Source organism: Ursus maritimus, unplaced genomic scaffold (genome assembly GCF_017311325.1).
Source record: "Ursus maritimus isolate PB19 unplaced genomic scaffold, ASM1731132v1 scaffold_5, whole genome shotgun sequence".
NCBI classification, from domain to species: domain Eukaryota; kingdom Metazoa; phylum Chordata; class Mammalia; order Carnivora; family Ursidae; genus Ursus; species Ursus maritimus.
The window spans coordinates 63863078-63888892 of record NW_024426663.1 but is presented as its reverse complement, the minus strand read 5'-3'; the positions used below and the strand labels follow the sequence as shown (position 1 = coordinate 63888892).

Genomic DNA, 25815 nt, shown 5'->3' with positions numbered 1-25815 from the left:
GAGAGTGAAAAAAAGGAAGTAGCCATGTGCTTTTCTAGGCTGCGAACCTCATAAAATTCAAACAATTGGAATTACTCTAAGCTATTTTCTCATTTGTATCAGATTATTGTCTTAATGTTACTTTTTTCAAAATTTTGAATGGATTTTTCTAAAATGGGATAAAAATAAGGTAATTGTTAAATATAATGTAAATTTTGTATACTAACCAGTTGTAGATAAGGCAGGTTGAAATAAATAAAAGTATTCTCATCTCTTTTCTTTTTCCCTAAAGGTCTGTCGGTTGTTGTAATTATAATGGCCACTGTTGTGACAACTATCACAGGATTGTCTACTTCAGCAATAGCTACTAATGGATTTGTACGTGGAGGTAAATTCAGTCTTTTCACATCATTGTCACCAGATTACTCTTACTAAGTAAATTGAGGGTTAAATTTTTAGATTATTTTTATCTTAAAAAAAGCAACATAGGTCTGTATAGGTGAGAAAGTTGCTACTAAGCACTTTCAGACTAACATATTAGAATACAAAATTTAATTTTGGCTCATACACAAACATGTATGCTTGAAATTACTTAGGATGTTCATTGTATTTGGTAGCAAGAATGGAGCTTCTGACCTGATTTCTTCTCCGTTGGACCGTCCCTTACCTCCTTCCTGGTTTTAGCCCTTGGATCAGTAGCATGCATCCTTTATTTGGTCAGTATTATATAGGTGTAACCTCATTCCTCCCCCTTTAGGGAAACTTAGGCAGAGTTCTTTTCCCACGATCTGACAGCTTGTGTGAGTTACACCTGGGACTCTGAATCCACACTATCAACTCTGGCTCTCTTCTTTGGGTGCCCTGAGGCCTCTTTCATTGAAATCCACAAGATCTCCCTCTTGAGATTTCACCTTCCCAGGGAAAGCCCCCAAGAGACCAGGAGAATGGCCTTGGGACCCCTGTGAACAAGAAAAAAAGAATTGTGTTTTCCAAATCAAAACTCATCATTTAGCTGGAGTGAGGACATCCCTAGAGAAAGGAAAGAAAATGGACTTTACCAGCTCCTATATAGGCAGTTGTCAGAGCAGTCAACTGAGAAGAGAATCTACTTGTAACATCTGCCTCACCTGCTTTACAGATGTGTATTTGACATTATACATACACAATTTCTGGTTTGTCTGCACCAGGTTTTTAGAGAACTAGATTGAACCTTTCATTGTTCTTCATTGTCTTCATATTTCTTATATACCAGAAGATCCAGATCTCTGTGGCCCTGGGGGAAGCTGGCAGCAATATGACCATGCTGAGCATGCGTGGCTGTTGGCTGAACTTGTATGTGCGCATGAGTCTAGATTGAGTTCTATTGGGGTGTAAGATGTGGGTATGTCCAAAAGAGTTAATCAGACAACACTGAGAGATTCTTTTTGGCTTCTTATATACTGCGCCCCATGCTTCATATATTTCTGCTGCTTTTGGGGAATGGTAGTCCAAGAAGAAGGGGATGTGGTAGACAAAGCAAATTATTGAAGTATTTCTGCTTATCTTCAGGCTTTCCAATCAAGGTTGTAAGCTGCAGTGGGGCATGAAGCCACTGGTGCCATGAACCCCACAGATTATTCTCCATGTGAACTCAGACTTAGGGGAAGCATAGATTTCCCTGCATTGTGACTAACAAGCCATTGCATCTTTCAATACTACCAGTAGTTTTCATATGTATTCATAAATACATCTACCTTAGAGACTTTGACCACGTACTTTGAAACTAAGCTACAAGGTGTTCATTTTTCACTTGTCAGTTGGTAACTTTGGAAATCTGGCTGATCATTTACAGAATACAAGCAAATTGTATCATCATCTGCAGTGAAAGTTTTTTGGAGACTTTCTTCAGAGACTGTAAGCCCCTTTGTCACCTCTTTATCTGCTTCATGGACTTGGACAGCCCTAATGGGATTTATTTTGGTTTCATGAAAAAACAGTATTTTCCCCATATGAGAAAGTAGATACAGGTCTAAATCTGGCAAGAATATACTGCACTCTGATTCTATAATGAAAGTATTCGTGTGACTTACACATTTTATCCCCCAAAGTGCATGTTGCTTAGTTCTGTATGCAAAAATTATGTATAACAAATGACCAGCCCAGTAGCAGTGAGCCCCGCTAGTACCCACATGGTATATTTTCATTCAGAAGAACCAGAGGACCTTGGAAAAATGATTGGTTCCAGATCTGGGCAGGAAATGTACTATAAGAGCCTAGACATTTTTTCACATTGGAAAGTAAAGAAGGTGTAATAAAGGCTACTAGTTTCAGGTCAAAAGGACCCAGGAGCCAACTTGAAGAAGCTAATGCTACCTTAAGTTTGGATAGTTTGAACAGCAATACTTACTACTAAAAATAACTAATTTAAATGAAGACATAATGTATGATAAAATCCTTAAGTTCACAGACACAGAACCTATTTTTTACCTTTGAAGAATGCTAGGGAACCAACTTGTTATGAAAATTGATAAATGTGAAGAATCTCCTGTTGAATCAAGTTTTCCTGAATGAAAGTTTCCTTACCTAAACTTAGTGTAATCAAGAAATTGATGAGATTTTTTCTTTCATAATTGTTCTACATAGCAAGAGAAGGAAAGAAAACAAAAATATTCCAACTTTGTAAGCTCTTTACTCAGTTAAAGTATCTGTGGAGTATTGTTTCCCAAGAAATTGAATCTGAATTATATCATGCCTGTAGCTCCAGGGAGCATTTTATAGAACATACAGAGGAGAGTGGAACTTTTAAATAACACTGTAGCATCATGACAGCAAATTACAGACTAGGAATCTCTCTGGAACAAGGAATTTTTTTTTTTTTTTTAAGTTGTCTCTACACCCAACGTGAGAGGCTCAAACCCACAACCCTGAGATCTAGAGTTGCACGCTTCACTGACCAGGCTAGCCAGGCACCCCAGGAATCCTCCTTGTTTGACATAATTTTCCAAGGAGAAAGAAAGTGTGGGAGTTATGGTTTAAAACAAACTGTAAGAGACTCATTGTATAGGTGTGAGTTTGTTTGCCATTTGTAACAGTAAACTGCTTTGTCTTTTAGTGGGGGTGGTACTAAGAGTGCTAGGTTTGGATCTCCTCTAGCCCAATTACTGAGGACTTGATTTTTACTTCTTTCAAAACGACTACATAGGGAAGAGAGGAATAGAGCTAGAAATATCCACAGGTCAGGATGCCAAAGGCATAGATTGGAGAAATAGAGGGATACCATGGAAATGGTGATGTCTGGAGATCCGTCTCAATTTTCTATGAACTGGAGGTTGATTATTAAGGGAATTAATAAGGAAATATTTTACCTAAAGGTTGTTGCTCTGTATAGTAATTTCAATTTGGAGAGCTCCTTTTGAACTTACCTAGTTATCTCGTTAATGTAAAGAACTATTTTGAGGTAGCATTCAACAGTTTATGTTGATTCTTAACTCAATCATAACATTTATTTGTATTTTATTAATATTGAATAATATTTTACTCTCAGTTTATAGAGTATGTTTCTATCTCTTTGGCAGTATGTGAAATACATACTTTTCCTAGTGCTTTGTGTTTTTTGCCATAGGAGAAATTTAACTTTACCAAGTTACCTTAACATTGGCTTTAACAGTACATTTTAGAGATTAAACAGCAATCTAGAAAAGTGTAGTTGTTTTTTTTATATGAAGTAACTGCCAGTTTGTAAACAAATATAATTGTCCAATTATGAAGTCTAGGATAAAAATAATATGACAACATTCAAGGTTTCTAAAAAAAAATAAAAAGAGTCAACCCTTAGAAAATAAAAGGTGCGTAGTCAGTCTCGATTAGTTTTTAGTAAGGATTTTTGGGTACTAAAAGCTACTAGCAGGTTAGAGAATCATATCGTCAGTTTTCTGCCTGCACAGAAGAAGAATAGCAGTGCCAAGTAACTTTGGCAGGTAACTCTTACCTTCGTCTCCGCCATAGTCCCTGGCCTAACAGACAGATACGTTCTACAGATGATTGTAGCCTGCCGAGAGCCCAGAGCTCTGTACGATTGTGCAAATCCTTCTCCGTGTTTCTGAGAGCTGGGTTTTACAGAATTCACCTGGGCCACGTGCAGCAGGTTCTCCAAGAGGGTGCTGGCCAGCAGTCACGTTCACTTAGATCTGCATTTTCTAGATGTCTCAGACCAGAGTTCTTCCATCCTTAAATAATCTGTGAATATGGTCTCATCTGTGAAATAGTAAATACTAATTTTTTGAATCGTGTTGTATGTGCTGAGCATTAAGTTGAAAGCAGAGTTAGTATACTTGCAAATAAAAATCCAGGTTACATCAAATTCAGACAGGTAGTTCTGAAAATGTAAAATTAATATAAACCTGTCTATTCCATGACTAAGATGAAATCAGCCATTCAGCAGATAATCTTTGAGCTCCTTGTGATAGGCACTGGATTTGTAACAATGAAAGTCAGAGAAGATCCTGTTTTCTTGGAGCTGTGTTCAGATGAGAGTGGCAATTATTTTTTGAAATCCAGCTGCTAGGCATGCATGATACATGAAACATAACTGTTAGGCATGATAATGTAGTCTTGATATGGATAATCTATCCATCAGACTTAATGCAACATTGTTGTTGGTCACATGTATAATTTGTATGGAGGAAGAGAGCAGAAATGACACAATTATACTCATTTTTTCAACTAATTTAAATTTCACGCAGATTTTACGGGTGGATCTTTTTTAAGTGTATTATGTCAGAATTGTCTTTATATACTTCTCTATCTTTTTCATTTCTCTGAAATAATTGAAGACCTCTTCGTTCTCTACATAGGTAAAATTAAACATTGAAAGTAATACTAATATTTTTTGCATGGATTGTAAGTGACAGAAAGTGCTTTCTGTATTGGTAGAATCAAATTATCATTGATTGTCAGATTTTTTCTTTAGTCCATTATATACTATTCAATCCTGTCATCACCAAGCAAGGAGTTGTAACTTAGAATTTAGCTCCATGATTCTTTCCTTTTATTGCCAATTTCTTTCAAATAACAGCTTTCCAGATCAGTGAAATACTTGAAGAAGCTATAATGAGCAGTTCTTTAACAGTTGTATTTTGAGATTTTATTAGACTTAAGCATAACATTGTGTTTTCAGTTTAGTAAAACACTACTTATAAACAGCAAGTAGTTGTAAATAATTTTTGACTTGGGTTTTCTCTTTGACTTATTTGGTGGCATTTCAATTTTGCCAGCCTTTAATGATTAGAAGTACTGCAACTTGTTTCCGAAATTGTCTGCTGCAGAATTAAGGCAATACGTCCTGACTCTTCAAGTTTAACTTTTTTTTTTTTAATGATTTTTTATTATATAATGTTAGTCACCATAGAGTACATCCCCGGTTTCCGATGTAAGGCTCGATGATTCATTAGTTGCATATAACACCCAGTGCTCCATGCAATACGTGCCCTCCTTACTATCCATCACCGGTCTATCCCATTCCCCCACCCCCCCTCCCCTCTGAGGCCCTCAGTTTGTTTCTCATAGTCCATAGTTCTTCAAGTTTAACTTATTCAAGTGATCAGTCACAATGATAATATAACCCCCACTCCTAGTCTGAGGATTTCATGTTGGTTAACACATGACGTAATAATGGCAACAGAATAGAGGAAATTTGACGTAATAATGGCAACAGAATAGAGGAAATTTGCCCAATGTTAAGATGCAGACAGACTATTGTATATTGGTAGACCAGGGTATTAGAATGTATTTCCTAGAATGATAACCAGAATGGATATTGGATCCAGTTGGATCCCTTAGAACTCTGTTGTATTCTCAAAATGGTTCCTTCAAATTTTACACAAGGTGGCTTTGGGTAAACTGTTTAGTGAGTGTACAGAAGTAGGTGGTTTAGAGCTCTAAGAATTCTGGTTTATTTTCTAATCATACTAGATGAACACTGAGCAACAGTTGTTAGTTTATCATTGATACCTTTATTACATTTTTGTTATTTTCACCTTTTCATTTTTTCCTCAGTACACCAGCAAAACCTTTATTTTACGCAATTTCCACAGCTATTGTAAAATACATAGATGATTCATATTACGTATATTGATCATTTCATCCACAGGCGATACAGGATGTCTGTCGCAAACTTTTCATTTTTCCCTGTTTCGTGGGTAACAACTTTTTGAGGCTTTTTATTAGAAATTTTTATTTTTATTTATTTATTTATTTATTTTTAGTGTGGTTGACCCACAGTGTTACCATTAGTTTCAGATCTGCAACTTAGTGATTTGACAAGTTGATACATTATGCTATGTTCAGGAGTGTAGCTACCATCTGACTCATTACATCCTATTATAATATCATTGACTATATTCCTTTATGCTGTGTCTTTTATTCCTGTGATTTATTCTTTCCATAACTGGAATCCTGTATCTCCTTCTCCCCTTCACCCATTTTGCCCACCTTACCATTTCCTGCCTTTTGGCAACCATCAACTTGCTCTCTGTATTTATAGGTCTGATTCTGCTTTTTGTTTGTTCATCTGGAGGTTTGGGGGGTTTTTGTTGTTTTTTCCCCCCCAGATTCCACTTATGAGTGGAATCATAAAGTTCTTTTGTCTTTCTCATTGTGACTTGTTTCATGTTGTGCTGCGTAGGTCCATCCATATTGTCTCAAATGACACAATCTCATTCTTTTTTATGGCTGTGTAATATTTCATTACACACACACACACACACACACACACACACACACAGACTCATAACCCTTCCTTACCCATTTGTCTACTGATGGACCCTTAGGTTCTTTCCATATCAATTCAGTGTAATTCCTATCAAAATTCCAAGGGCATTTTTCACAGAAATAGGAAAAATTATCATGGAACCACAAGAGACCCTGAATAGTCAAACAGTCTTGAGAAAGAACAAAGCTACAGGCACCTGGATGGTTCAGTCCATTAAGTGTCTGCCTTCGGCTCAGGTTATGATCCCAGGGGTCCTGGGATCGAACCCCACATTGGGCTTTCTGTTCAGTGGGAGCCTGCTTCTCCTTCTCCCTGCAGCTCCCCCCCGCCCCCGCTTGTGCTCTCTTTCTCTCTGTCAAATAAAATAAAATCTTTTAAAAAAAATAAAAAGAGAACAAAGCCAGAGGCATCACACTTCCTGAATTCAAACTATATTTTAAAGCTTTCGTAATCAAAATGGTATGTTAATGGCATAAAAAGATGCATAGACCAGTGTAATAGAATTGAGAGCCCAGAAATAAACTTACGCAGGTATAGTCGTCTAATATTTGACAAAGGAGCTAAGAATGCTCAATGTGAAAAGGATAGTCTCTTAAATGGTGGTGGGAAAACTGGATATTTACATGCAAAAGAAATTGGGCTTCTATTTTAAAAATTAACTCAAAATAGAGTAAGTACTTAAATCTAAGACCTAGAACCATGAAATTCCTAGAACAAAGCATAAGGAAAAACCCCCTTGACATTGGTCTTGCTAGGGTATTTTTTGGATATGACACCAAAAGCACAGGAACAAAAGCAAAAATCAGCAAATGGGACTGTGTCAAACTACAGTCTTTTTTTTTTTTTTTTTTTAAGATTTTATTTATTTATTTGACAGAGACAGCCAGCGAGAGAGGGAACACAAGCAGGGGGAGTGGGAGAGGAAGAAGCAGCCTCCTAGCGGAGGAGCCTGATGTGGGGCTCGATCCCAGAACGCTGGGATCACGCCCTGAGCCAAAGGCAGACGCTTAATGACTAAGCCACTCAGGCGCCCCCAAACTACAGTCTTCTGCACTGCACAAGAAACAGTCAACAAAATGAAAAGACAACCTATAGGATGGGAGAAAATATTTGCAAGTCATATATCTGATGAGGGATTAATATCCAAAATAGAAAAGGAACTTTTATAACTTAATAGCAACAAACCAAATAATCTGATTTAAAAGGCAAATGACCTGAATAGACATTTCTCAAAGAAGACAACAAGTTCATGAAAAGGTGCTCAAGGACACTAATCATCATGGAAATGCAAATCAAAACCACAATGAGCTACCCCTAGTACCTTTTAGAATGGTTATTATCAGAAAGACAAGAGATGATAAATGGTGGTGAGGATGTGGGGAAAAGAGAACCTTGTGCACTGTTGGGAATGAAAATTGGTTCAGCAACTGTGGAAAACAGTATGGAGGTTCCTCAAGAAATAGAACTGCCATATGATCCTACAGTCCCACTTCCCTGGTATTTATTTAGAGGAAATGAAATTACTATTTGTTATAGATGTTTGCACCCCCATGTTCATTGCAGCATTACTCAAAATGGCTAAGACAGGGAAACAACCTAAGTGTTCACTGAGAGATGAATAGATAAAAATCACACACACACACATACACACACACACACACACACACACACACACAGAATGGAATATTATCTAGCCATAAAAAAGGAGATGTTGCCATTTGCAACAGCATAGATGAACCTTGAGGGTATTATGCTTAGTGAAATAAGTTAGAGAAAGGCAAATACTATATAATGTCACTTGTATGTGAAATCTAAAAAAGCCAAACTTCTAGAAACAGAATGTAGAAAAGTGGTTACCAGGTGTTGATGGGTAAGGGAAATGATAAGATGTTGGTCAGACTTCCAGTTATAAGAAGTAGTTGTGGGGATCTAACATACAGCATGCAGACTATAATTAGTATTGTATACTTGTAGTTCCTGAGAGTAGATCTTAAATGTTCTTACCGTAAAACAACAACAAAAAAGGGAATTCTCTGTGGTGAAGGATATATTAACCTTTAATTTTGGTAAACATTTTGTAACATATACGTGTACCAAAACATCACATTGTGTATCTTATACAATGTCATATGTCAGTTATATTTCAATAAAGCTGGAAAAAATTAATTGACCCTGCATATGTAGGTCTATCTCCGGACTATCTGAAGATCTGTCCTTAATCTAATACCATACTATCTTGGTACTGTGGTTTTATAATAATTCTTGAAGTTGGGTAGTATGGCTCCTTCAACTTTGTTCTTTTTCAAAATTGTCTTGGCTATTCTAGTTCTCTTGCCTTTCCATATAAATTTTAGAATTACCTTGTCAATTTTTGCAGACTGTCTTGCTGGAATTTAGATTGAACTTGTGTTGAATATAGAGATCAGTTTGGGGAGAATTAACATATCTTGACTATCAGGGCTTCCATTTCATAAATATCATTTATCTCTCTTTAGTTCTTCAGTTGTCAGTACACAGATCTTGCAGATATGTTTTGATTTATACTTAAAATATTTCCTGATTTTTGGTGCTATTGTAAGGTTACTGTTTAAAATTCTAGTTTCTTACTGTTTTTTACTGTTAAATGGAAATATGATGGGTTTCTGTATATATACCTTGTAACATTTTCATATTAGGGTTATCCAGAGAAACAGCACCAATAGGATGTGTATGTATATATAAGGAAAGATTTATTTGAAGGAATTGATTCACATGATAATGGAATGGAAGCTGGAAGCCCAAAATCTGTAGGGCGGGTCAGCAGTCTGGAGACCCAGAGGATAGGTGATGCAGCAGTTCAAGTCTGAAGGCCGTCTGCTGCAGAACTACCTACCTCTTATCGCTAGGGAGAGGTTTGGTTTTGTTCTGTTCAGGCCTTCAGCTGATTGGATGAGGCCCACCACGTAACAGTGGGCAATCTGCTTTACTCATAGTCTATCAGTTCAATGTAAATCTCATCTGAAAACACCCTCACGAAACCACGTATCAGAGCACCAGGGCCAAGCAAGTGGACACATAAAATCATCCCCTCACAGTGTCACCTTGCTAAATTAACTTTTATTTTTTATTTTATTTATTTTTAAAGATTTTATTTATTTATTTGAGAAAGAGGACGAGCAGGGGGAAGAGGCAGAGGGAGAAGCTGAGCAAAGAGCCCAACACAGGACTTAATCCCAGGACCCCGGGATCATGACCTGAACCAAAGGCAGATGCTTAACCAACTGAGCCACCCAGGCGCCCCCAAATTAACTTTTATTTTGACTGGAGTCCATTACCTACCCTTCAAATTTTACCTTATTTTATATGTGTTTTTCTACCTCATAGTTGTATTAGTTTGTATTTTAAATTGAATTACTTTCACATTACTCTTGGGCAGAAGTTCATTTTGGTAGAAGACGTGTCAAAATTTGATTTTGTTCAGAGTTTCTTACCCATACCTGAGGCACTGAGGATGTGCTAGATCACGTGTTGACTGTGATTTTTCAATATCATATTGGACAGTAAGATTTCTTGTGCAGTTTTTATCAAGGATGAGCAAGAGTTATAATAAAAGGTGAAATAGTTCAAAGGAAATTAACTTGGACAGGTTTGTTGGTGTTTCTAAAGATAAAGTTTTCACATTAATATAGAGCATTTAGTCCATGTTTACAGATAAAAAGAGCAAGTGCTAAATTGAATCACATGTAGCTTTTTTTTCCCTTAGCGTTTTATTGAGAGATAATCAAAATACGGCATCGAATAGATTTAAGGTGTTACAGCATAATGATTGGACTTATATTGTGAATAAGTTTCCACAATAGGTTTAGTTAACATCCATCATCTCACATAGGTATAGGGGAAAGAAGAAAAACATGTTACTTCCCTTGTGATGAGAACCTTTAAGAGCCCTGTGTGGTTTAAGAAATGTCTCTTTTGTGGCGTAATTGGTAGTCAGACATCCAGAGTGCATGTTCAAAAGATACTAAGTACTCCTCCTCCCTTCCTGCCTAGTTGCGTGGGGGGTTTTGTCTTTGTGTATTTTATTTTGAAGGTGCCATTTAATTTGAGTTCAATTCATTTGTTCTGAACGTTCATAATAGCTGTATCTGATAATCCCATTTTCTATAAAGATTGATGAGTAAATGTAATCTTTTTTTTTTTTTAAGATTTTATTTATTTATTGAGAGAGAGAAACAAGCAAGGGGAGTATGAGAGGGAGAAGCAGGCTTCCTGCCGAGCAGGGAGCCCGATGCCTGGCTTGATCCCAGGACCCTGGGATCATGACCTGAGCTGAAGGCAGATGTTTAACGGCTGAGCCACACAGGTGCCCCCTAGTAAATGTAATCCTAATCAAAAATTGCTCCAGACCATGCACATTCACATTGATTAACTATGGGTTTTTCATTTTTATGCTTCTTATCGGAAAAAAAGTAAGATAATATTGATTAATGCTTTATAACAAAAATTGGCAGGACAGAGCTCCCTGAAAAGAGGTTTCAAATGCACTGACTCCTGTTTAAAAAAAGAAATAGGGTAAAGTTGATTTTTTTTTTCATTGTCTACTTTGCAAAAACCTTTGTTACCCTTACAGCATTCATGAAATTCTGTATTTTAGCTAACAGCCGAGGAAAAAGATTTTAGTATTTTGCCCAAATTTGAAATAGAGTTTTAACAGGGCTTTATTTTTCCCAAGGAGTTTTATATTAATTCTTAGAACAGTAAGATATAGATGAGGCAGTCATTTTAGTGTTGATTTTACTTGTAGGACTAACCAACACATCACTTTGGTCTTTTCATGGTTTTATCCATCACCTATTGCTTAAAGTCACTACTTATCTGAATCTCTGTGTCCCTATGTAAAATGAGGAGTTTGGCCTGATGACCAAAGAATTGCCTTATAGCACTAGGATTCTGTGAGGATACACCTAAGAACCACAGAAGTGAATGGAGAGGAGGGAGGGTGCTGGGTGGTGATGAAGAATATGGTCACAACTCTGTTCATTTGCAGATGTTTGATGCTAATCCTAACTTGGGTTGGGTTCTTTGTTTTTACAAAAAAAAACATGTAGATGGATTTATGGATTTAATTGCCTTTTTTTTTTTTTTAAGATTTATTTGAGAGAGAGGGAGAGAGCCTACGTGCAGGGGTAGGGGCAGAAGGAGAGAGAGAATCTTGAGCAGACTCTCCCACTGAACATGGAGTCCTCCTCAGGGCTCCATCTCATGACCCTGAGATCATGACCTCAGCCACAATCAAGAGTAGGATGTTTAATCTACTGAGCCACCTAGGTGCCCTGATTTAATTGCCTTTTAAGATAAACTTCAACAAAAAAAAGAAAGAAAGAAAGAAAAACTTTGATTTAACACTTGGTCCAGCTTAAAAGTAACTTTTGACTCCTTTCATTATAAGCAGTGAGTTGATGAACTTGCTTAAGACCTATTTAATCTTCTCTTGAAGTCTAGCACATGAATTTTTCTGCTATATCATTTTGACTAGGGTACAGTTTTTAAGTTTTAAAAATGCTAGTTTTTGACCATAGATTTATAGTTTATTAGATCAATATTATTAAAGTAAAATTCACATGTAGTGAAATGCACATATATTAAGTTTACAGTTCTATGAGTTTTGATAAGTCTATAAACCTAACTCAAACAAAATACATACTATTTTGATCATACTGGAAAGTTCTTTTATGATCATTCCCTCACCTCTAGCCCAAGAGGGAATTATGTTCTATAGAAGGTACTCTTTTTGTGTCTCACCACAATATGGTGCTTTTGGGATTCGTCCATGCTGTTCTATATGTTAGTAGTTACAGTGTAGTATTACTATACATTACTCAATTTTATGATTGTCTGCTTGTAGTAACAATAAATTATTTAGTAACTATTGCAGGACATTTGAATTATTTTTAGTGTGAGGCTATTATAAATAAGCTGACAGGAACATTTTTGTACAAGTCTTTGTGGTTGTATGTTTTTACTCATGTTGGGAGATTACCTACAAGTGGATTTGTTGATTTGTGAGGTACTTGTATGTCTCATTTATAAGAAATTGCCAAATGGTTTTCCATAGTGGTTGTACCATTTTATACTACCATCAGCAATATATGAGACTTCATCAGCAATATATGAGACTTCCAGTTTTTCTACGTTGTTACCAACGCTTGTTATGTATTTTTAATTATAGCTATTCTTGTGGATGATTAATTATGGTAAGCATCTTTACATGTGCTTATGACCACATATATCTTCTTTGTAATATAGTCAAATATTTTGCTGATTTTTAAATTGTGTTATCTTTTATTTATTTGTAGGAGGTTTTTTAAATATATCCTGAATACAGTTGATTCGTCTAACAGATGTATTGTGTGTTTTTTCCCCCAGTTTTTGCCTGGCCTCATTATTTTTATAATTTTCTTAATTTTATTTTTCAGAGTGCAGAAGTTTACTGTTTTAAGGAAATCTAGATTCTTGAGTTTTCTTTTATGGCTAGGGCTTTTATTGTACTGACCTGAAATCTTTTGCTTATCCCAAGGTTTATGAAGATACTCTTTTTTGTTTTTGTCTAGAATCTTTATAGTTTTAGCTGAGGTTTTTGTCTGGTTTCTTTCCTCCCTACCTCCCTGTGTAGGTATCCACTTGGTCTAGCACCATTTATTAGAACAGTTGTCTTTTCTCTTTTGAATTAACTTTGGTGCCATTGTTAAAAAGCAATTGTCTGTGCTGTATGCTGTTCCATTGATGTTTGTTTCTCCCACTTATGGGAGAATTATGGGAGTAATTATGCCGATTACTATTGATTGCTTACCTTTATAATTTCTAAGTTTTCCAACTTTGTTCCTTTTCAAGATTGTTTTGGTTCTTCTAGGTCTTTTGCATTTCTACCTGAATTTTTTATTTAGGTGTACCAATTTCTTCTAAAAAAAACAAAAACAGAGAACCCATAAAATCTTGATGGGGTTTGGTATTTCAGCCTTAGAAATCGTTTTGGGAAGAATGGGTATGTTAACAATATTGAATCTTCCAGTTTATGAAAATGGTGTATCTTTCCATTTATTTAGATCTTTTGTTTCTTACAGTAGTACTTTATATTTTTCAGTATATATATTTTATTAAATTTACCCTTTTTAGTGTTTCATATGCTTTGGTTATAAGTAGTATTTGTAAATTTTATTTTCTATGTATTTGTTTCTTACATAGAGAAATAAAATAGACTTTTGTGTTTTGATACCATTACTCTGTGATCTTGATGAACAGACTGTTACCTGTGAATAGACATGGCTTATACTTTTTCTTGCCAATTTTTAGGATTTTTTTATTTCTCTCTCTTTCTCTCTTTTTCATTTGTTGAATTAGTTAGGATTTCCAGTACAGTGGTGAGTAGAAGAGATGAGAATAGACATCCTTGCCCTGCTCTCATTCTTAGGTAGAATAAGTTCAGTATATCACAACTAAGAAGATACCTGTGGGGTTTTGAAGATGTCGTTTGTCAGATTGAGAAAGTTATTGTTCAAAATTGCTGAGAATATTTATCATGAATGGATATTGAATTTTGCTATGCTTTTCCCACATCTTCTGAAATGGTTATATGGTTTTTCTCCCTTATTCTGTTACTTTTACAAATTATATGGGTTTTTGAATCTTAACCTAGCATTTGTGGGATAAGCCCCACTTGCTCAGAGATAGGCTTTCTGCAACATTTTATTTGCTAACATTTTGTTAAGGATTTTTGAGTCTATGATCCTGAGAAATACTCATCTGAAATGTTTTTTCTTTCTAATAACCTTTGTCAGATTTTGGTATCAGGATTATGCTCATTTTAAAAGGGATGTTGGCCAGCATTTCCTCTTCCTCTTTTTTTCTGAAAGAATTTAAGATTGATCTTTTCTCCTCCTCTTCAGTAAAGGTATCTAGGCTTGTAGTTTTTTTGAATGTGTGTGTGTATTTGTGTGTATGGAGGTTTTTATTACAAATTTAATTTCTTAGCTAGGTATAGGATTTTGTCACTTTCCAGTTCTTACCACAGCTTGGGCATCCATTTCATCTGAGTTGTGTTTCATTGCAATAAATTTATTGTATTACCTTTTAACTTCTTAATGACTGTGGGCTTTATAATTGTATATCCCTTTTTTCATTAGTGATTTGGTTTATGTTTCCTTTTTTGTTCTTGTCTTGTTCATTGTCTACCAGTTTTGTTAATGTTTTTGCAAACAACTTTTGGCTTTGTTTATTTTCCTTTATTGTTTTTTTGTATCAGTGGTTTCTGTTCTTTTTTATTACTTTGTTTCTCTTTTAGGTTTTATTTACTCTTTTTTCTAGCTTTTTTTTTTTTTTAAGATTTTATTTATTTATTTGACAGAGATAGAGACAGCCAGCGAGAGAGGGAACACAAGCAAGGGGGAGTGGGAGAGGAAGAAGCAGGCTCATAGCGTAGGAGCCTGATGTGGGGCTCAATCCCATAATGCCGGGATCATGCCCTGAGCCGAAGGCAGACGCCCAACCGCTGTGCCACCCAGGCGCCCCTCTTTTTTCTAGCTTCTTATTAGATCATTGATTTTATATCATTTTAATACAAACGTTTGAATAAGTTGCTCTGTAATTTCTGCTTTAGGCATATCCCACTAATTTTTGCTTTAGGCATATCCCACTAATTTTGATATGTTGTATTTTCATTATCATTCATTAAAAATACTTTTTAACTTCCCTGTGGTTTACTCTTTAACCAGTGGGTTACTTAAAATATGTTGCTTATTTTGCAGATATTAGGGATCTTCCATACATTTAATTTAATTCTGTTGTGGTCAGTAGTATTCACTGTATCATTTCAGATCTTTGAAAGTTATGGACACTTATTTTATGGCCAATAATCCATTGTTAATCTTAGGCTCTTGATTAACTTAGGGTTTCGGTTATTGATGTGAAATTTCGCAAGAGCTATAGGGACTTATATCCCCAAATCAATATGTAGTAAAAATGGAACCTAGTGTATATAGTATCATTACTTAGTCCTCTGGTGTCTGACTCATTTATGTCCTCTACACTCAGGAGTTGCAGTAGTTTATGGCCATATTATGAAACCCCATGAGGAACTTTTTTTCAACATTAACTTCTGTGTTTGCTTGACAAATGATTTTTATTTTTTTAAAGAAAGTAGTTACTGTTGTCAGTTGATGCCTTTTAATCACTCATAATTCTTCATCCTTCTTGTCCTCATTTCAGTGATAACAAAAAGACTGATTTTTGTTATGCATATTGTATGATAAGCACTCTGAGTTTAAGCCCAGTTCTTCCCTGCTGCTGGTATGACCTTGGTCAACTTACTTAACCTCTCTAAGCCTTCATTTTGTCATATGTAAAATGGAAATGAGAATAGTATTTAGCTAGAATTAAGTAAAATGTAATTTTTTAGCAAAATAGAAATTTTATATTCAAGATAAATACCTACTTTATGCTTGTTGGTAAAAATACCGGACCGGTCTCTCCAAGTGGTAGGTGTTTAATACTATCTTTTGATTTTGATGAAAATCAAAAAAAAAAAAAAAAAAAAAGGAAAACTGCTTTTAAAACTGATTGCCTCTAGGAAGCAGGAGTAGAAGTGAAACAAGGCAGAAAATGTTTGCTTTCCATCAAAAGTGTAGTGAGATTAGCAGATACTCTTAGATTTATTATCCATGCACTCTTTATTGGAAAAAAATACAAATCTTTTAAAAAATAACAAAACTAGGTGTGAGGCTTTCAGGTTTAGGTATTTTAAAGTGTAGAAGATTTAAAAATAGTTCTGAAATGTCAGAATTTGCCTACTTATATTCATCATTCCCAAGGTGAATTTCCCCTTCCCGTTATGTTTTGCCATATTAAATGCACCTTAAGATATATATATTTTCTTCTTAGTAATAAAAAGACTTGAAATCAAAACTAAAGCACATCATGAATGAATTCTTCGTTTTTATAGGTTCTATTGGTGATGTTTCGCATTCTCAAGTTGTTTTTTTTTAAGTTTTTATTTATTTATTTGAGAGAGCGAGTGAGCATGAGTGGGGGGAAGAGCAGGGGAGAGGGGGAAGTGGACTCCCCACTGCAGGGAGCCTAACTTGGGTTAGATCCCAGGACCCTGAGATCATGACTGAGCCAAAGTCTGTCAGACGCTTAACTGACTGAGCCATGCAGGCACCCCTCATTCTCAAGTTTATATTGTCAATTGTTGAAACATGAGTCATTGAAAGATTTCTTTTTTTTTTTTTTTTAAGATTTTATTTATTTATTTGAGAGAGAGAGCAAGCCAGAGCACAGGAGCAGAGGGGAAGGGTCAGAGGGAGAAGCAGACTCCCCACTGAGCGGGGAGCCAGATGCCAAGGCTCTATCCGGATTTCACTTAACCTTTCATAGTGACCTAATTTTCTCATCTGTGAAGTCAGGATAAAAAATATGTAATTCGTTGTGGGTATTGACATTAAATGAAATAGTTTAAATCAATTTTGTGAATATATACGTTAAATATAGTCTTGATATCAGAGTATTCCAGGGATTTTCCTTGTGATTAATTATAATGGATTTAATGTCTTATGTGAAGATCTTTATTTGATATAAAAAATTTGTCCTTATATAAGTCCATTAGAATTTTTCAGTGTTCAAAAATATATCTGGGAAATTCCTAAGCCATTTCATCTGATTAAAAACCATAAGACCAATCATATCAAATGATCAGGTTGCATTTTTTTCTTGAGGATTTCCAAGGTGGTTGAAATTATTAATTGGTGAAATAAGTAACTAAGGAATTTTTGGGTGGATGGATTTAAAGTGTAGAATATTTTTAGATAGTTGATAGAAGTAAGTATAAAATGTACTAGAGTATTTCCAAAATGAAGTTTGCACACTTAGTACTTTATTGAAATATAGGATTTTTTGTTGTATATGTCTTCATTATACTAGGGGAACAGGAGAAATACCAAGCTGTTAAATGGCATTTCATTATATGGTCTTTTTTTTTTTTTTAAGACTTTATTTATTTATTTGTCAGAGACAGTGAGAGAGAGAAAAAAAAACACAGGCGGGAGCAACAGCAGGTAGAGGGAGAAGCAGGCTCCCACTGAGCAGGGAGTTTAATGTGAGGCTCAATCCCAAGACCCTGGGATCATGACCTGAGCTGAAGGCAAACGCTTAACTGACTGAGACATTTAGCTGTCCCTCATCACATGGTCTTAAGAATTAAACAATTCGTCAGTATCTTAAAAAAAATGTATACAATTTCATGTAACTTCATTATTATTAAAACTAAGTTTGATTATTACTCAGAGGCCAGAAATAAATTAGAATTTTAAGAGAATTCTAAGAGATTCCAAGTAAGCATTAGATTGACTGAAAATCATAATACTGATTAATATTTAAGTTAGAAAAATACTTGTTTCGTGATAGTTCATTTAATGTCCTTGTTGACTGTTGCATTTAGGCAGGATTTATTAAAATATTAATTGTATCTATTTAGGATACCACCTTATGCTTGCTGTTCTTTGCAATTTCTTGGGAAATTTTTTTGAGTTTTAGTATTCATGTTACCCACAAATTACCATACCAATTTAGGTTATTGAAATTATCTCAACTGTGATTTTAAAAGTTACATTAAGATTAAAACCATTAGGAGATGATATTGGTATCTATGAATATGAGCAGGCGGCTTTTGTCCATTCTAGTTCTAAGCTTTAGAAGAGGGAATAGGGATTTTAAAAACCGGATGATTTTATATTTGATACGGGGTGAATTCTCAGGGTGTTGAGAACTGTTAATGAATGAAGTGGGTTGTAAAGAATTCTTTGGGGATGTTTCTTCTTGAAAATATGCTCACCCACTTGCTTATTAATTTGACAGTTGTGCTTACTGGAGGCATGTGCTTTCTGAACTCTTTTGTGTAATTAAAAGGATTGTTTGACATTTAAATTCCTAACTTGAGTATTTTTGGTTTTTTTTTTCCTTTCCTTTAGGAGGAGCATATTATTTAATATCTAGAAGTCTAGGGCCAGAATTTGGTGGTGCAATTGGACTGATCTTCGCTTTTGCCAATGCTGTTGCAGTTGCTATGTACGTGGTTGGATTTGCAGAAACTGTGGTGGAGTTGCTTAAGGTAATTTCCGCTCCTAGACATTGGTTTCCCAAATCTTTATTGAGGGCTTAGGTGCCACTCCCTGTATTGGATCCTAGGAAAGCAGTGATGGACACAAAACATGTCCTTCAAGAAGTTTAGTGTAGAAGATAGACAAAGAAAGTAATGATGATACATTTTCAGAAGTAGGTGGTTGTAGGAGACCTTGGCAACACAAAGGATAATCACTTAACTTACTCCCACCCAGGAGGGGGATCTAGGTGTTAGCAAGCAAGTGGGAGAGGTGGGGTGTGCTGTGAAGGGAGTGGGGAGAAAAGGAAACAAAGGCCTGGAAGGGGTAGAGTATGGTGTGTTTTTAAAGAAATTCTGTAAATATTTCTATGCGATTGGAGCACAAGATAGAAATTTAAGACTAGAGAGGGAAGAAAGGGTCAAATCAGAAAGGTATTGTTTGCTGTTAAATTGGGGTCTTAATCTCAGTTGGAGTTAGGGGCTGGATCATGATCAGATTGGGGCTTGAAGAAACACCTGACCACAGTATAGAGCATGGATCCGAGGGATCACAGGTGGAGAGGGAGACCATTTAGAAAGTTGTAGCTATCCTGGGAAAGGGATGTTGGCATACATTCAAACAATGACCAGTGTGGCTGGAAGATGTATGGGTGAACTGGAGAGATTCTTAAAACGTTAAATGAGTGGACTTGATGATTACTGGGATATGGGAAATTAGAGAAAGAGAAAGGAGGATTTCAGGTTTATATATAGATGTATAGAGAGAGAGTGTATAGATTTATATATAAATAGATTTCTGAGTTGGAGGTTTAAGTGGAGGGTAATGGCATTCACTGTGAAATAGCAGCACAGGACAGTGTTTAGGATGTCTGATTGGAAGAACCAGAGGTATATCCAAATAGAGCTGGCCAGGAAGTAGTCGATAATACTGCTCTGGAGTTTAGAAGAGGATTTGTTTGAAAAGAGTCATTGGGATGTGTGTAGTTAAAGCAGTAGAAATGAAATAGGATTCAGCGTTATTAACTGAAAGCAGACCTGAGAGACCCCTGTAGCTGTTCACCCTAGCTTAGGTTGTAACTCTTCTTCTGTGGTTGTATGCCATCCATTAGGAGACGTAGGGTCAGAGAGGGACTGGCACTTATGTTGGCATTGACCTCTGGATATGCCTAAGGGATGGGGAAAAGCAAGGGCTGTAAGAAAGCAAAAGTATAACTATTAAGAGTTAATATTCTTTTGATATTTAATTTAGCATGTTTTTAATGTCACTGATATTAAACCACAAATATTTGTGCTTGTTAGAGTGGGAACAGTGTGTGTTTTTGGACAACTGCATGAACGTGTATTCATCTCTTTTTCTTACGCAACATAAAAGACCATTAAAAACTTGAATTGGCTAATCACAGTAATATGAAATATATTGCTTTAAAAAAATACTGCGAGTCCTGCTTAGGCATATTATGATTTTTATTTGCTTGTTAGCGATTTCATTTTTGATTTATTGAGTCTGTAATTAAATATAGCATTATTAGATTATAGGTTTGATGTCTTGAGTTTCTTGAATAGTGCCTCAATAGTACGTAGTTATTTATTCCTTTTTCTTAGCCTCCCTATTCGTTCCTTACATTGGCATTTATTCCACTTCTTCGTGTAAGAAATTCTGATGTCTCTGTAATGTTTCCAAAACAGTTAAAGAGTTTATCCGAATAGCTAAAATTGTTCATTACATTTATAATTCTGTTTTTCTAGGAACATTCCATACTTATGATAGATGAAATCAATGATATCCGTATTATTGGAGCCATTACGGTGGTGATCCTTTTAGGTATCTCAGTGGCTGGAATGGAGTGGGAAGCAAAAGTAAGTAATGGACTCATTGGACTATCTGTACATATTTAACATATGAACTTTTAAAGCTTTTGTTTAGGGACCACTCTAAAGTGTGGTAATATTTTTAGATTTCGAAGATTCCTTAAGTGGCCATTTTCAGAGAAGTTTATTTATCATATATTTTCTATCTGACAAGGCAAGGAATGTGTGGAGATAACTGTCAGTCTAGCATCCACTTAAACACAGTACTTTCTAACTTCAAACTTCCTGCCCCCTCTCCCTTCCCATCTTTTCCCCTCCCCTCCCTTAATCTTGATTTAAGTTATTTAGAATCACTCAGGTCAATATGTTAGGTAGCCCAAATTAAACTCTGGGTTTTGTAATTCAGTTAACACTTCAATTTCTAAAATAAACACAGGGGCAATAAACGTCAAGCTATTGACGTTTATTGCCCCTAAGAGATAACAGAAGCTCATCTTGCTCCTTGCTCTTGAAGTCTCAGAAATCATGGCTACCAAAGCCAGGGCCAGTGTTTCTGGGGAAAATTGCTGAAGTCACATGTTAACCTGTAGGCAGAGCACCCGGCCTTGTTGCTGTGTCTTTGAGAGAATATTCCTCAGTACAGCTCTGTTTTCCTGACTAATGCATATCCAGAAAGATCCTGCTGAGGGTGTCCAAGTCCTTCTAGGGGTCTTCATGTTTCCTTTTATAAATCATGTAAGAGCACATATTTCTGCTATATATGAACCATGATAATATTTACCAGATCAAAAATTAGGAAAGTTGGAAAGAATATTTTTGCCAAGGTTGTTTTTTAAGTCATTAGTATATAATTAGCATACAATTAAATCATTTACTTACACTTTTAAACATTTGACTTGACAGAAGAGAATAGAATTTCATACTACCTGGGACAGGATTAGCATTTAAGCAGTTTTTATTCCGATGGATGGCACAGGTTTTCATGAGTATCTGCTTAATTGTATTGCAAGGTGAAGAGTGGAGGAGGAGAGGTGGGGGAAGGGGGCAAAACAGTGAAGGGAGTCAAATGTATAAAATTGCAGTTATCAAATAAATGTCACAGGGATGTAATGTACAGCATGGTGACTATAGTTAATACTGTATTGCATATTTGAAAGTTGCTTTTTTAAAAGAGTAGATCTTAAAAGTTCTCATCACAAAAAAAAAACAATTTTTAAACGATGTATGGTCATGGATATTAACTAGACTTATTGTAGTGATCACTTTACAATTACATGTGTATAAATATTGAATTGTGTGGTACATCAGAAACTGATAGATTGTTACATGTCAGTTACATCTCACTAAAACAAAACAAAAAGGGAGCAGGAGGAGAGATGGTAGTTCTCATAGATTGTTTCTTCCAGTCCCATTGCTACTTTAATCCTCCACCTGGATATTGTCTTCTTTCTGTACTTATTCTTCTTTTCCTGTGGCTGTCAGACATTCAACATTGTGTTTGAACTTGGTGTAAAACTTTTGTTTGTAGCAAATACGTTCCCCATGTCAAGATGGTACTTCCATTGGAGGGGGGCAGTAAATAATGATAAAGGTTGAAAAGCCTACGGTGTTGTGGAATTTATAGTGCTTTGTGATTTGTGGGATGGCATGCACATCTTTAAGTCATTTCAGAAATATCTGGCAATATCCTTACTTAGGCTATCCGTTTTTTCCCCAGTCTATTGAACATTTTAGGATAGTTCTTTAAAGGTTGCTCATGTAGTGTAAGTTTATTGAGCACCTCAAAAAGCTTTTTGATTTTTTGAGGCACTGGGAAAACAAGACAAATCCCTTCAGTCACAGAAGTTATACGGTAGTGAAACTGAATCAGTGTAGAGACATGAGAGAGCTGATTTTGGTTTTTCATGTTTAAAATTCCAGGCTCAGATTGTTCTTTTGGTGATTCTACTACTTGCTATTGCTGATTTCGTCATAGGAACATTTATCCCATTGGACAGCAAGAAGCCCAAAGGTTTCTTTGGTTATAAATGTAAGTAAAAAAGATAGACTCTCTTTTTAAAGGTGCGTGTTGTAGCATTTTATTAGTAAACAAAGTTAGTACATTGTAGATAATTTGTAATATAATTGATTTTGGCGGAATGACTCACACTAATTGACCATCCAATTTAGTATTGTTTCCTTTATGTATGTTACGGTCAGAATAAAATACCACTTTTATTTACATCTTCTGTTTTTCATTCTTAGCCTCAAAAGGTGATAGAATGTAGAAAAATCAGTGCTCCTGAAGAAACGTGCCCTTGTTCTCTGTTATTTTGGGAATTTGTAATCGAAATGGTGACTTTTATGCTCACATGGTTTTTCCATTCTTTTAGTTGTATTTCAACACAACAGTAAAAGTACCTATACCTGTGAAGGAAATACTCATGGTATAATGGCAACTTCAGTTTTTCTACAGTTTGCATTATACATTGTGAGGATTTTCCACAGTTTTCATCTTTGTGACCTTTTTCATTCTGCCTCTGATTGTCCCTGCTGGTGAAATTTACTTGTCATTTGTTACTTCCTTAAGTCTGTATCTGTATCTGCGCCCCCATCACCATCCCCCGCTTCCCATCTCATGGAACCACTCTGCACCTGTATCTGCACAGGGCGAAATGCAGCAGGAAGAACTCTTGCATTAGCATCAGAGAGGTGTACCACTTAGGCTAACAGATGTGTCTTCAGGTGACAAAAAACAACTCAAGAATCTCCTTGCAGCCCGAGAGGAAGAGGCCTACCTGCGGTATTCCCCAGTTGTTCAGCCCAGAGCTACTCATACAGATCTGTGAAAAGATACAGAATGTACATCAGTGCACTTCTTCCTTCACCAAGTCTTACTGGGGGGAAAAAAATCAGCTGACCTGAACTGTGGATCCTAGAGACCTAGTTGGTTTACATTCTGGTGTAAGCTTCCTAATCTTCTTGCTCACAGTTAACAACATACAGTCCTTGATCATTTGTGAGTAGCACTGGTTTGGCTTCTCTCAGACACTGACTTGCTGCATGGGTAGTTTAGTTTTCTGACAGGAATTGTTTCAAGGTTTATACCTTAACCAGTGACACTCACCCAGTATTTGTGCCTGCTGGTCCTGGGTTGATAGTGTGATATCTGTTCTTATTACAAGTGCTCATACCTACTTCTAAACTGCACTTTAAATCTCTGATTTTTTGGATTGGGGGAAGAGGTGTTTGCTAGGCATGCCAGAAGTGAAAGTTAATAGCATCACTTAAGTAGATATTTTTTTATATTTTATGCTTTCATAAATTATATTTGTGACATTTCTTCTCCTTACAACTTAAATTTTTCTATGTTATAACTTTTTTTGAACATTTCTTTTTGCAACTTAATTTCTAAAAGAAGTGTTAAAAATTATAGGGGATGATTATTTCTAAAAATATTCCTAGTAATTGTATATTTTCTGTTTGTGACTTCAGGTGATTTAAAAATAGCTGCAAATATCTGCTAAACCACATTTTTCATTTCCTTCCCCCCCCCCCAGATCCCTGGTACCTTATAAAAGTGTTTGCATGGTTATCTAGTTTAGTCATAAATATTGTATAAGTAGCATATCTGGGTTTTTCTCAGTCTGAAGTAAATAAATCTAAATAGACTTCAGAATGTGACTTTTCTTTTTTGGTGGTTGGTATTGCTTTGCTGCCTTCTCATTCATTTTACTAAGGTAGTGAAATACTTAATGGCTCCAGTAGAAGACCTGGTGCATGGTAGTTGTTCAGGGGATCGATGGATGGATGGATGGATGGATGGATGGATGGATGGATGGATGGATAAATGACAGTTAACTGGTTGTTTCAGTATCAGGGCCCATCAGATTAGATGGAAACAATAGGACTAGTTGAAGCTTTCATTATTGTTAAAATGGAAGGGGACTTTACCTAGTTTGCCTTAGCTAAAATTATATGGAAGCCTGATGAATAATTCAGCATCAAAAATTAAGCACGTCACCACAAGGAAATAGAGAACTGTACAGGTAGTATGTAAGTTGGATGTAAGAAAAAAAAAATGGTTCCAGATTAGTATGATGTTTTTTATTTTCCTACCTCCTTTCCTGCTTCCTTGACTGACCCCAGACATTGAGAAGTTTATCCACACTTTGACTGATATTTGTACTACTGATAACAATCAAGTTAGAGGTGCTTGAAACATAATTAATAAGGTATACAAAATAGTAGGCATGACCCAGGTCAAATCATCATTTAGATTATAAACTGTTCCCTCATATATGAAAACAGACAATGCCATGCTTCCACTAGGAAGTAGTCAGTAGTTTACCAGTTACTTGAACTGAAGAAAAGCTAGTGATCAAACACACATAACACTCACATATGACCTAAATTATAATGGTCTAATCTGCTTTCCATTAATTACCAAAGATATTTTGTTCTCCACAGCTGAAATATTTAACGAGAACTTTGGACCGGATTTTCGAGAAGAAGAGACTTTCTTTTCTGTATTTGCCATCTTTTTTCCTGCTGCAACTGGTATTCTTGCTGGAGCAAATATCTCAGGTGATCTTGCAGTAAGTATTGCAAAGTACTATATCAACTTTGTGTAAAAAATGGTATACATATATTTATTTTTAAAGGTAGACTTAAAATTTTTTTCTTCTCTTCTAGGATCCTCAGTCAGCCATACCCAAAGGAACACTCTTAGCCATTTTAATTACTACAGTGGTTTACATAGGAATTGCAGTATCCGTAGGTAAATAGCCTTATATTTCTCTTTCAGAAATTTCACGATGTATATACTTTAAATATTTATTTCCATGATACTATATTTTTAACTTTTGATTTCAGAAATATTTCAATAAAAAGATTAAGAGTTGCATATTTTAATTCAGAAGTTTTAAGTAAGCTAGTAGTGATTTTACAGATACTACCTAAACCCCCAGATGCTCTATTGTTTTTTCATCTAGGATCTTTATGAATTAAAGTAAATTAAAAATTATGTAAAGTCTTCTTTGCAAACTCTTAAATTTGACTTAGATATAATTTATAGAAAATATAATTCATATAGTAGAAGTAAATGCATTTTACTCTGTGATCTTCATAAAATTTTTAATATTTTTATTTATGGTGGTTATTTTATATTTGC

The 25815-nt window shown here is 35.6% G+C and overlaps 1 protein-coding gene across 1 annotated transcript in view; it reads left to right on the top strand.

Moving 5' to 3' along the window:
• The window catches only part of SLC12A2 (solute carrier family 12 member 2), a 102062-nt gene that overhangs the window by 29679 nt on the left and 46568 nt on the right, over nt 1–25815 (top strand). Inside the window, exons 4-9 of the mRNA XM_008699034.2 lie at nt 272–367; nt 18724–18863; nt 20601–20711; nt 22584–22692; nt 25113–25240; nt 25338–25422. Of these exons, the coding sequence (XP_008697256.2) occupies nt 272–367; nt 18724–18863; nt 20601–20711; nt 22584–22692; nt 25113–25240; nt 25338–25422 (669 nt within the window). The remainder of the gene's footprint in view (nt 1–271; nt 368–18723; nt 18864–20600; nt 20712–22583; nt 22693–25112; nt 25241–25337; nt 25423–25815) is intronic.